The sequence below is a fragment of the Monodelphis domestica genome, chromosome 3 (genome assembly GCF_027887165.1).
Source record: "Monodelphis domestica isolate mMonDom1 chromosome 3, mMonDom1.pri, whole genome shotgun sequence".
Taxonomy (NCBI): domain Eukaryota; kingdom Metazoa; phylum Chordata; class Mammalia; order Didelphimorphia; family Didelphidae; genus Monodelphis; species Monodelphis domestica.
This window is the reverse complement of record NC_077229.1, coordinates 45,882,085-45,895,469: the sequence shown is the minus strand read 5'-3', so window position 1 is coordinate 45,895,469 and position 13,385 is coordinate 45,882,085. Positions and strand designations below refer to the sequence as shown.

The following is a 13,385-nucleotide window of genomic DNA, read 5'->3' as shown; positions in this document are numbered from 1 at the left end:
AACCTCTGCCTTCTGTCTTGGAATCAATATTATGTATTGGTTCTAAGGCAGAAGAGTAGTATGGGCTAGGTGGGGTCAAGTGACTTGCCCAGGGTCACATAGCTAGGAAGTATATGAGGTCAAATTTGAACTCAGGACCTCCCATCTCTGAGCCTGGTGCTCTATCCACTGAGCAACCCAGCTGCCCTTAAGGTAAAGTTGGTTTTTTGATTTTTGTTTTTGTTTTTAATTCTGTAAAGGCAAGTTGTTTTAAGATATGTAAGAAAAAAAGAGGAGAAGCAGGAGTGGAAGGAAGGAAGGAAGGAAGGAAGGAAGGAAGGAAGGAAGGAAGGGAGAGAGGGAAGAAGGAATGAAAGGAGGAAGAGAAGAAGGAGGAAAGGAAGGAAGGAAGGAAGGAAGGAAGGAAGGAAGGAAGGAAGGAAGGAAGGAAGGAAGGAAGGAAGGAAGGAAGGAAGGAAGGAAGGAAGGAAGGAGGGAGGGAAGGATGGAAGGGAGGGAGGGAAGGAAGGAAGGAAGGAATTAAGGGAGGGAGAGAGGAAGGAGGAAAGGAAGGGAGGGAGGGAGGAAGGGAGAGAGGAAGGAAGGAAAGAAGAGAAGAAGGGAGAAAGGGAGGGAGGAGAAAGGGAGGGAGGAGAAAGGGAAAGAAGGAAAGGAGGGAGGGATGGAGGGGGAAGGATTGAAGGAAGGGAGGGAGAGAAGGAAGGAATGAAGGGAGGGAGAGAAGAAGGAGGAAGGAAGGAAGGAAGGAAGGAAGGAAGGAAGGAAGGAAGGAAGGAAGGAAGGAAGGAAGGAAGGAAGGAAGGAAGGAAGGAAGGAAGGAAGGAAGGAAGGAAGGAAGAAACGTTGGTGTTTGAGACTCAGATTTAGATTTCTGGTCCATGGCTTTAAAAATAGAAGTGATGTGCTCAGCCCAGGGATGGAGTGCCCCGGTAAAAACAATATTTGCTTAGAGCTTTGCAATTCTAATCAAAAGGAGTTTGAATGGAAAAGTGAAATTAATGAATGTTTGTTGAGTTAAACTGAAAGGGAAGGAGGGAGGAAAAAGAAAACTCTCTAAATGTGGCTGCCAAAGCAAAAACCACAGAGATAGCAGGTTGGAAGCAGGTAGCAGACTATAACAGGGAGGACCAGTGATGCATGGGAGACAGAATCCAAAAAGAGAGGCAGCAACTAAATTCATGGCCTCAGAGAGTATTATGCAAATGGGCAAACTGTGATCAGCCACATGGTGCGGTGGATGGAGTGCCCAGCCTGGAGTCAGGTCCTGGGTTCAAATCTAGCCTCAGACACTTCCTAGGTGTGTGACCCTGGGTAAGTGACTTTACCCTGTTTGCCTCTGTTTCTCCATCTATCATGAGACAGAATAGGAAATGGCAGACCACTCCAGTGTCTTTGCCTAGAAAGCCTTAGATGGAGTCATGGACATAACTGAGCAATAAACTCTGATCAGTGAATAAGATAAATGAGATAGCTTAGCTCAAGGAGGCAGGTAGAAGTAGAAGGTGAGTCAGGACTACAGTACAGTTAAGGAAGGAGGTACCTCATTCAAAAGAACAAAACAGTCAAAATGATGTAGCAATATAGAGATACATAAATACGTGTGTTGTCTAAAACCCCTCACCTTCTGTCAGAATCCATTCTGTGTATTGGTTCCAGGGCAGAAGAGTGGTAAGGGCTGGGCAATGGGGGAAGTGACTTGCCCAGGGTCACACATTTAATATCAATTCTAAAACAGAGGAGCAGCAAAGGCAAGGCAATCAGAGTAGTGGCTTGCCCAGCTAGAAAGTATCTGATGTCACATTTGAACCCAGGCCCTCCTGACTCCAGGTCTGGCTCTCTCTCCACTGTGCTACCTGGCTGTCCCTGCTCCTCTTCATTTCATGCTGGAATTATAGCCTCAGGGTTGGTCTCCAGAGCCTTTGTTTCTTCCCTTTCCAATCCGGCTGTCCCCTCACTGCTGTCCAATTGATATTACTACAGCATGGGTCTGATCATATATCACACACACTCTCCCTCTCTCTTCTCTCACTCTTTCTGTCTCTCTCACAGTCTGTGTGTGTGTGTGTGTGTGTGTGTGTGTGTGTGTCTTTCTCACTGTCTCTCACTGTCTCTCTCCCTGTCTCCCTCTCTCACTGTCTGTCTGTCTTTCTCACTGTCTCTCTCTGTCTCTCTCCCTCTCTGTCTGTGTCTGTCTCTCTCTTTCTCCCTTCCTCTCTGTCTCTGTCTCTCTCCCTCCCTGTCTCTCTTTCTGTCTCCCTCTCTGTCTGTGTGTCTCTCTCTGTCTCTGTCTCTGTCTCTCTCTCTGTCTCTTTCCCTCTCTGTCTGTGTGTGTGTCTCTCTGTCTCTCTCCCTCTCTGCCTCTGTCTCTGTGTGTCCCTCTCTATCTCTCGCCCTCTCTGTCTCTCTCCCTCTCTGCCTCTGTCTCTGGGTGTCTCTCTCTGTCTCTGTCTCTCTCCCTCCCTGTCTCTCTTTCTGTCTCCCTCTCTATCTGTGTGTCTCTCTCTATCTCTCGCCCTCTCTGTCTCTCTCCCTCTCTGTGTCTCTGTCTCTCTGCCTCTGTGTGTCTCTCTCTATCTCTCGCCCGCTCTGTCTCTCTCCCTCTCTGCCTCTGTCTCTGGGTGTCTCTCTCTGTCTCTGTCTCTCTATCTCTCTCTCCTGTTTGCTTTTAAAGCCACTCACCCTCCAGTTCCAGCTGATCCTTCCAGACTTGCTTCCCATCACTCCCTCGCACTTAGAGTATATTCCAGCCGCCACTCTAACCTACTTCCCATCTCTGTGACAGGCATAAGCTCTTCCTTCTCTCCTTGGCTCAGATTCCCTGGCTCTGTTTAAGGCTCAGCTTAAGTCCCACATCCTCTCTGACCCTCCCGCATTCCCCCCAAGTTGTCAGTGACCTTTCCTCCGCCGTGGCATCTGCTTTCTATGTATTTGTGTTCCTGTGTGTAAACACAGGGCAATGAAGTGGCACAGTGAATAGAGCCCTGGGCTTGGAGTTTGCATAATTAGAATCTGCTCCGGACTCTAAATCCCAGCATCCCACTTTCCTTCTCACTTGAGGTCCACAGAGCTACACAAACCTTTATCTCCAAAACGTAAAGACATAACGTGAGAACGAAAGTGGGATGCTTCGATTTAGAGTCCTGGGGAGCAGATTCTAATTATACAAGTTGGAAAGAACTGGATGCAAATCTGGCCTCAGACACTTACTAGCTGTGTGACCCTGGGCAAGTCACTCTACCCTATTTGCCTCCATTTCCTCATCTGTAAAATGAGTCGGAGAAGGAAATGGCCAACCACTCCAGTATCTCTGCCAAGAAAACCCCAAAGGGGACATGAAGAGTCATACACTTCCTAGCTGTGTGACCCTAGGTAAGTCACTCCACCCTGTTTGCCTTGGTTTCCTCACCTATAAATGAGCCAGAGAAGGGAATGGTAAACCATTCCAGGATCTTTGCCAGGGAAGCCCCAAATTGGGATCACAAAGTCAGACATGGCAGAAAAAATGACTGAACAACAGCAACTGAAATGTAAATACGCCTGTTGTGTGTCTTACCTGTGTAGATGTGTCCTCTGGCAGAACCTAAGCTCCTCCTGGGCATCAACTAAAGAATTTTTATCTCTGTATCTCCAGCACAGTGCCACTGATTAATACATGCCTCTGAATCGAAATGTATGAATGAAAAGCTTTCATTAAGAACTTCCTGTGTCCCCGTCCCTGGCCTAATTGGATCCCTCACTGAAGAAACCTGCTCCTTCAGGTGTCCAGGGCGAAATCGAGGGCGACTAGAGAAGACCGAACTACTCAGTTCTCTTTGCTTTTCTATTCTCTGCCAAGGAAAATAGTTTTCAGGCTAGGAAGGATGGAACAAAAGTGCTTACCAGGGAGTGGAAAAACAAAAGAAGATGGAGATTTTAGGAAAGACTGAGCCATCCCCAATGAGTTTGAGCCCCAGAATACAAGGTGGCCAATGGGTTGAGCACAAGAATCATGAAGATCTGAGTTCAAAGCTGGCCTCAGATACTGCCTAGCTGTGTGACCCTGGGCAAGTCACTTAACTTCCACCTATTTGCCTGTGTTTCCTGATCTGTAAGATGGGAATAATAATGGTATCTACCTTTCCAGGGTTGTTGTGAGGATTAAATTTGATGATATTTTAAAACACTTAGCACAGTGCCTGGCACACAGTAAGCACCATATAAATGTCAGCTGCTATTATATGACCGCTGGTTTATGAATGGGGGATGAATGAATGAATGAATGAATGAATGAATGAATGAATGAAAGGGGAGGGTAGCTAGCTGGCTCAGTGGACTGAGAGTCAGGCCTGAAGTGGAGTGGTCTTGGGTCAAATCTGGCCTTTGGATACTTCCTCGATGTGTGACCCTAGATAAGTCACTTCACTCATTGACTAATTATTAATTTTTACTAATTACTAATTTTATTAATTACTAATAATCACTGGACTATTATTAAATAGTTCTTCTTGATCTTCTGCCATAGAACCAGTATAGAGTTTTAATTCTAAAGTGGAAGGTAAGGGTTTATTGTTGCTTTTTAATGAGAGAAATAGAGGGCAGCTAAATATCACAGTAGATAGAGAGCCAGATCTGGAGTCAAGAGGACTTGGTTTCCAATCTGGCCTCAGACAATTCCTAGCTGTGTGACCCGGGGCATGTCACTTAACTCTAACTGCCTAGTCCTTACTGTTCTTCTGCCTTGGATCTTATACTTAGTATGGATTCTAAGATAGAAGGTAAGGGTTTGGAAGGGGAAAAAATGAGAGGAGTGCTACAAGATGGGAAATGGTCAAATGTCCTGATTTCAGAGTGAGAGAGAGAGTTGGACAGAGAGAAACAGACAGAGAGATAGACAGAGAAACAGAAAGAGAGAGCAGGAAGGGAGAGAGAAGAGAGGGAAAGGCAGAAAGAAACAGAGAGACGGAGGGGGGAGAGGGAGAGGGAGAGAGAGGGAGGAAGGGAGAGTGGAGGAGGGAGAAAGAGACAGAGAAACAGAGACAGAGACAGAGAAACAGAAAGAGAGGGCAGGGAGGGAGAGAGAAGAGAGGGAGAGGCAGAGAGAAACAGAGATAGAGAGACAGAGACGGGGGAGAGGGAGTAAGGAAGAGAGGAGAGAGTGAGAGAGAAACAGAGAGAGACAGAAAGACAGAGACAGAGAAACAAAGACAGAGAGGCAGAGACAGAGAAACAGAAACAAAGACAGAGAGGCAGAGACAGAGAAACAGAAACAGAGAGAGAGAGAGAGAGAGAGAGAGAGAGAGAGAGAGAGAGAGAGAGAGAGAGAGAGAGAGAGTCCTGAACTTGAAGTCATAAGAAGCATAGCTATGTGATTTGGGGCTAATTGCTTAACTACTCTCAGCCTCAGTTTCCTCATCTTTAAAATGGGTATAATAATAACTGTAGTGGCCAACTTGTGGTTGTTATGCCAGAACTTTAAGCTTAAAGCATTAGACCAAGTGGCCCCCAAAATATCCATTCAAGCAATTAACACATAAAGCTACCCTAAGACTTTTGGGACGCCCAGTTGAAATGCCACTTATCACTATGACAAATTATTGGCCATTTACCAGGAATCTTTGATTCCTGGTAAAACCCGAGAACATGTTGTCAAAGGGATAGTTTGTGAACATCTGAAAAAGGAAGTGGTGAACACAGCGTCGGTATGGCTTCACCATGAGCAAGTCATGCCAATCTGACCTCATTTCTTTTTTTGACAAGGTTGCTATGTCAGTAGACCAGTTAGATATTGTTGCTAATGGTTTCCTTAGGTTTCAGCAAAACAATCATGAAGTTTCTTTGTTGCCTTGTAGACAAGATGGGGAGATATGAAGTATCACCAGCCAGGTGGTACTGTGGATAGAACACTGGGCCTGGAGTTCAAATCAAACCTGAGTTCAAATCCAGCCTCAGATATTTACTAGTTGTGTGAGCCTGGACAAGTCACTTAACCTCTAGCTGCCTTGATTCCTTTATAAAATGCAGATAATAATACCACCTACCTTGTAAATATTATGGAGATCAAATGAAATGATGATATTCTTTAAATGCTTAACCCAATGCCTGGCACATAGTAGGTACTATATAAAGGTTAACAATTATTATGACTATTATTTTGTTGTTTGTTGTAGTTCAATCATTTTTCAGTCCTGTCTGAATCTTTGTAACTCCATTTAGGGTTTTCTTTGCAGAGACTCTGTAGTGGTTTGCCATATCCTTCTCCAGCTCATTTGACAGATGAGGAAACTGAGGCAAAGCTATTACGTGCCTTGCCTAGGATCACACATCTGTGACTAGATTTGAACTCATATCTTCTTGACTTCAGGCCCAGCACTCTATCCACTATGCCACTTAACTGCCCATAATTTTTATTATTACTAAATGTGAGGACAGTTGGGTGAATTTGGAGCCAATTTAATTACTAGGCCAAAAGAATAGTCATTAATGAAATCAATGCCAATTCAATATGTCTATTGGAATGGCCCAAAGATCTCCTTGGCCAAGTCTTACTTAATTCTTTTTTTTTAGCAATCACTTGGATAAAACCATAAAAGAGTCATGCTTATCAAATTTCCAGGTGACACAAGATAGAGAGTGATAGCTAACATATTGGTGACAAAGTCAGGGTTCAAAAGGACCTTGACAGATTAGAAAGAATTTTGGATCAAATCCAATTATGTGAAATTTGATAGGGATAAATGTCAAGTACTATTCTTAGGTTCAAGAAGTCAATTGCCCAAGTATACTATGGGGATGTGGTGGCTAGAAATCAATTCTCCTGAGAAAAACCTGGCATTTCAGGAGATTGTAAGATCAATATGTTTTAATAGTGTGATCCAGGGACAGTTAGGGGTCTCAGTAAATAGAGGTCTGGGCCTAGAGTCAAGAAGACTTAGTTCCTATGCCCAAAGGGCTTTAAAAAAAGACTGCCCTTTGATCCAGCCCTACAACTGCTGGGTTTATACCCCAAAGAGATAATAGGGAAAAAGACTTGTACAAAAATATTTATAGCCACGTTCTTTGTGGTAGCAAAAAAATTGGAAAATGAGGGGATGCCCTCCAATTGGGGAATGGCTGAACTAGTTGTGATATCTGTTGGTGATGGAATACTATTGTGCCCAAAGGAATGATGAACTGGAGAGATTCCATGTGAACTGGAATGACTTCCAGGAATTGATGCAGAGTGAAAGGAGCAGAACCAGGAGAACATTGTACACAGAGACTGATACATTGTGGCACAATCAAATGTAATGGACTTCTCTACCAGTAGCAATGCAATGATCCAGGACAATTCTGAGGGACTTATGAGAAAGATTCTATCCACATTCAGAGGAAGAACCGTGGGAGTAGAAACACAGAAGAAAAACAACTGCTTGATCACATGGGTCGATGGGGATATGATTGGGGATGTAGACTCTAAACGTTCACCCTAGTGCAATTATCAATAATATGGAAATAGGTCTGGATCAATGACACCTGTAAAATTGCACATCGGCTATGGAAGGAGGGTAAGGGAAGGGAGGATGGAATCATGTAACCATGGAAAAATGTTCTAAATCAATTAATTAAATAAAAACTTTCAATTAAAAAAAAGGAAGACTTAGTTCCAATTAAGCCTCAGATACTTACCAGCTATGTGACCCTAGTTAAGTTATTTAATCTCTGCCTCAGTTTCCTCAACTGTGAAAATGGAATAATAATAGCTCCTCCTTTGCAGGGCTGTTTTGAGGATAAAATGACATAATATTTTAAAAACTTTTTTATATTTTTAAGAATATTTTTCCATGGTTCCATGATTCATGTTCCCTCCTCCCAAAGCCAACAAGCAGTTCCACTGGGTTATATATGTATCATTGTTCAAAACCTATTTCCATGTTATTCATATTTACAGTAGAGCGATTCTTTATCAAAACCCTAATCACATCCCTATTGCACTATGTGATCAATCATATATTTTTCTAATGCATGAAATAATATTTTTAAAGCACTTAGCACAGTGCCTGGTACATAGTGGGTTCTCCATTCCCTTTCCTCATTTCCCAATCTCCATTTCAAAATCATCACCATCTTTTCTCTCTTCCTTTCCTCTGACAAAGAGACAAAAGACCAACCCCTCTAGATGAACCTTTGATCTATCCCCTTCCGTTTTCTCCAACAGATAGTAACCTTCATTGCTCCCTCTCTTTCACTAGTCTTCAATGTCTATCAACCAATCAAGATTTATTAAGCACCTACTATGTGCCCTGGTCCTGCAAGAAGCATTAGGGAATACGAAAAGAGATAAAAGGCAGTCCCTGCCCCCAAGGAGCTTATAATCCAATGGGGGATGCAACATGTGCACAAATATATAGAAAGCAGACTGTAGCAGGCTTAATAGGAGATAATTAGCAGAGGGAAGGCATTGGAATTAAGAAGGATTGAAGGAGACGTCCAGTAAAAGATGGGATTTTAGCTGAGGGTTAAAGGAAGCCAGGGACTTAGTTGGTAGGCGGAGTGAAGGAGGGAGAGCTACTGTCTACTGCTTCCTTTCCTAGTGCTTTCAAAAATGCACATCTCCTATCCTTTAAAAAAAAAGGGGGGGCAGCTGGGTAGCTCAATGTGTTGAGAGCTAGGCCTAAAGACGGGAGGTCCTAGGTTCAAATCTGACCTCAGACACTTCCTAGTTGTGTGACCCTGGGCAAGTCACTTGACCCCCATTGCCTAGCCCATTCCACTCTTCTGCCTTGGAGCCAATACACAGTATTGACTCCAAGATGGAAGGTAAGGGTTTAAAAAAAAAAAACAACTTTATTCAATTCTACCATCCCCCAACTTGTCATCCTCCTTTTTCTCAGCCAAATTCCTAGAAAAATCTGACTCCACTTTGTGTCTCCACCACTCACTCATTCAACTTTTGCAAACTGGATTCCAACCTCATCACTTAACTGAAATTGCTCTCTCCAAAGTTGCCGGTGATCCTCTAATGGCCAAATCAAATGGTTTTTACTAAGTTCTCATCCTTGAATTTTCTGCTACATTTGGCACACTAATCACCCTCTCCTTCTGGAAAGTCTAGTCCTGGGATGGCAAACCTATGGAACACTTGTAAGAGAGGGCATGCAGAGTGCTCTCTGTGGGCACACACACCATCACCCACAAGAGTTCATTACTAGAAAGGTAGAGGGATACAGACGGAGTTGCTCCCTTCTTCCTCTCCACCGTGCCTGACATTTTTTCACTTCACCTGCCCCTTTGTCCAGCAGTCCAATGGGAGTGCTTTCTCTCTCCCCCATATAGGATAAGGAAGGGGGCCCATGTAACACCTGCTAGGGGGACATGGCACATGATCTGGGTGGGGGGGTGCACAGCATGGCACACAGTCTCTAAAAGGTCCACTATCACTAGTTCAGCTTCTCTGGTTTTTCATGACTCTCACCTAGTAACAACAACAATAATAACAGCTATCATTCTCTACAGCTCTTCAGATTTCACAAAATACCTTACAAAAAGGATCTTGTGTGATCCTAATGACAGTCCTATTTGTAAGAGCTATTATTATCTCCATTTCACAGATGAGGAAAATGAGTCAAATAAAGATTAATTGACTTGCCGATAGTCCTACAGATTCTAAGAGTCTTAGGTAGGCTTTGAACATCAGGTCTTCCTGTCCCGAAGTCTCCAAGGCTTCCTGCCTGACCCAACTCTGTCTCCTATGCTGGTTCATGATTCATATGGGGCCACAACTGTTGGTGTTCCTCCATAATTCTGTCTTTGGCCCTCATCTCTTTTTCTTCGCTCTATCTCTTTTTCCTCCTTACATTTCTCCCTTTTGCCTTCTCTTTTCTCTCCTCCTCCTCCTCCTCCTCCCCCTTTCTCCCTCTTTCTCTCCCTCTTTCTTCTTCCTCCCTTTTTCTCTCTCTTTCCCTCCCGCTCTCTTTCTCCCTCTCTCTTTCCCTTCCTCTCTCCCTATCTCTGTCTCTCCCTATCTCTATCTCTCTTTCTCCCTCCCTCCCTCTCTCTCTGTCTCTTCTGCTCTTTCTCTCTCCCTCTTTCTTCTTCCTCCTTCCTCCCTCCCTTCTCTCTCTTTCCCTCCCTCACTCTGTCTCTCCTGATCTTTTTCCCTCCCTCCTTCTCTCTCTCCCTCTCTCTCTCCCCTTCTCCCTCTCCCCTCATCCTCATCCTCATCTGTTTGCACTGGATTTTAGCTATCATCTCTATGTAGATGACTCTCCAATCCACAAAGCCATCACCAGTGTCCCTCTGAGCTGCACTCCGTCATCACCAGTTACCCACTAGATAGTTCAGACTAGATGTCCCGGAAACACCAACGTGCCCCCAACTCTTGCTCCAGACGTCCCCATCTCTGCCATTCTCCAGATTTGTCGCCTCAGTCTTATCCCGGACACTTCACTGTCCCTCATCCCCATCTGCAACCAGTTGCTTCATTTTGCCTTTTCATCTGACCCCATCTCTCTATTCATCCAATTACCACCTTAGTTTAGGCCCCGTCACCTCTCTCCCACACTGGCAGCAGCTCCCTCATCGGCCTGGCTTGCTCCATGCTCTCTCCATTCCAGCCCAAGCTACACACTGCTACTGAAGTGACTTTCCTAAAGCCAAGATCTGACCACATCATTCCCCTTCTCTGTGAACTCCAGTGGCTCCCTATTGCTTTTACTCCTCTATTTAGCTTTTAAAGCCCTTCACAACCTGGCTGAAACAGGTCTCTCCAGCCTTGTTGGACATCATTACTTGTTGACAATCCAGCCAAACTTGCTAGTTTCTTGATGTATGTATATATATATATATTTATTCTGTATGTGTACATATATGAAAATCACTTTGGCATATATATGTATATATACACACATATGTATCTATTCTTCATAAATACACATAACCCAAATTTTATTATTTTTATTATTATCATTAATTAATTATTCAGTGATGTGGTCAGAGCTTTGCTTTAGGAAAATCACTTCCGTAGCGGTATGTAGTTTGGGCTGGAATGTAGAGAGCATGGAGCAAGCTAGGCCGATGAGGGAGCTGTTACAGTAGCCTAGTATTCATGAATAGTACTGATCATATTATTTAATATCTAATACTATTAATTATTAATTACCATTCATTAATATTATTATTATTATTATTATCTGAGAGGCTCATTCTCTTAGAGCCCAGTGGCCAGAGGAGCAAGGGGCAAAAGGTGTAAACGGTCAAATCAGAACTAGGGAAAACCTTCCTGATCACCTGAGCCACTCAATAGGAGATTGGGTTATTTTAGGACTGTGATGGCAAACCTACGGCATGCATGCCAGAGGGGGCTGCTCCCTACCCCCTCTTCACTGCACCTGAGGACATTTCTCACTTCACCCCCCCCTCTGCCCAGCAGCAGAATGGGAGCACTTCCTCCCCTGTCTGGGGTAAATCAGGGCATCTCATGTGCAGCATGAGGGTTGCAATTTGGGCACTTGGTCTCTAAAAGGTTTGCCATCACTGCCTTGGGAGATAATGGGTTTTCCATCACCAAGGAGGTCTTTAAGCTGAGCCTGGCTAACCACTTATTAAATATTTGATTGGGTGTGTATCAAGGAAATTCTTGGTCAAGTTTGGGCAGACACAATGACATTTAATGACTCTTTATCCCTAACTTTCTCAGGTCAGGAAGACTATGACCGCCTCCGTCCACTGTCGTACCAGAACACTCATCTTGTCCTCATTTGCTATGATGTCATGAACCCAACCAGCTATGACAATGTGCTTATCAAGGTGAGGACTCTGTTCCCCACATCCTCCAACTCTGAGGGGTCACACTGGAGACCTCTAACCCCCAACACTGCATCCTGACCCTCTGTTGGACACTGGATGGGAAGAGGTTCTTGGGACAGGGTGAGCACCATGGAGAGGAGATACGGCTGAAATCTCCAAGGGTCCCATGTGCTGGAGGAATTCTCTCCTTAGCCTCTACCTGGGGCCCCTCCCCATAACTTCCCAGAGATCACAGAGATCACAACTTCCTTCCTTCAAATAATACTTTCAGGGCTACAAAGCCTGCCACAAGCCTATGATAAGAGAAAGGCAAGGACCATTATCATCATTTTTCAGATGAGATAACCAGGTCTTGGGGAGATTAACAAATTGGCCAAGGCCAAGAACATACTGAGTGATGGGGCCAGAAGTCAGGGACCTGGAGTAAGTCACTTTGGCCCTCTCTGACTCAGTTTCTCCAGCTATAAGATAGGAATAATAGCACCTACTTCACGGTGTTGGTGTAAAAGTCAAATAATGTATGTAAAGTGCTTTGCAAAATTTAAAGATATATAATATAAATATATACATAATATATAATATAGTAAATATAATATATAATAAAAGATATATATACATATATGATTGCTATTATTATTATTTAAGAGGTCAGGTAAATCTAGAACCAGTCTCAGGTCTAAGATCTGGCTTCAAATCCTTCCTCTGGTAAGACTAGCTTGCTGTGTAAACCTGAGCAAATTGGTTTACCTCTATCAGACTCAGTTTCCCTATCTGCATAAAATGGGAATAATAAGGGCGCCTACCTCAAAGGGTGACACTCTAAGACTATAAGTTGCAATAGGAGATGTCAGTCTGTACTGGTAGAAATAGTTTCCTCATCTGGGAGTTCTTTTGCCAGTGAAATTACAGGTTTGGTATTTTTATTATTAATAATTTTTTTTAGGGGCTGGATAGGCCCTTAGAGATAATTTTATAGCAGATGAGTAAACTGAGGCCTAAAGAAACATGGCTCAGTTAAAGATTTAAAAAAAGAACACAGAAGGGGCAGCCAGATGGCACAATGTATAAGAGCACCAAGGCTGGAGGAGGGACCTGGGTTCCAATCTGGCCTCAGATACTTCCTAGCTGGGTGACCCTGGGCAAGTCACTTGACCCCCCCTTGCCTAGCCCTTACAGCTCTTCTGCCTTGGAACCAATACACAATATTGATTCTAAGATGAAAGGTGAGGGTTAAAAAAAAAAAGAATTAATAATACTAAGAAGATAAGCATTAAGGAAAAAAAAAAGGTAACAGAGCTGGCATTCAAATCCACACACTTTCATCCCATATCACAGATTTGGACGGGTGTTGTGGAAAAAGGGATAGATTTGGAATCAAGACCTGGATTCAAATTCTTACTATTTGTGTAACTTTGGGCAAGTCACTTCTCTATGGCCTTTACTTTCCTTATCTGTAAAACTGGGGAGAGGTAAACTAGATAATCTCTAAGGACCTTTCCTGCTCTAAATTTATGATTCTTTGTGACTTTGGACAAGTCACATCCCATCCTTGGGTCTCAAGTTTCTTTATCTGCAAAATTAAGGAGTTGGACTAGCTGGCCTTAGAGGTCCTTTCTGGCTAG

General features: G+C 43.7%; 1 protein-coding gene across 1 annotated transcript in view; it reads left to right on the top strand.

Annotated features, from left to right (window-relative positions):
• RHOF (ras homolog family member F, filopodia associated) overlaps positions 1 to 13,385 on the top strand; it is a 31,468-nt gene that overhangs the window by 16,166 nt on the left and 1,917 nt on the right. The window contains exon 3 of the mRNA XM_007489946.3: positions 11,654 to 11,763. Coding sequence (XP_007490008.3) covers positions 11,654 to 11,763 — 110 coding nt within the window. The remainder of the gene's footprint in view (positions 1 to 11,653; positions 11,764 to 13,385) is intronic.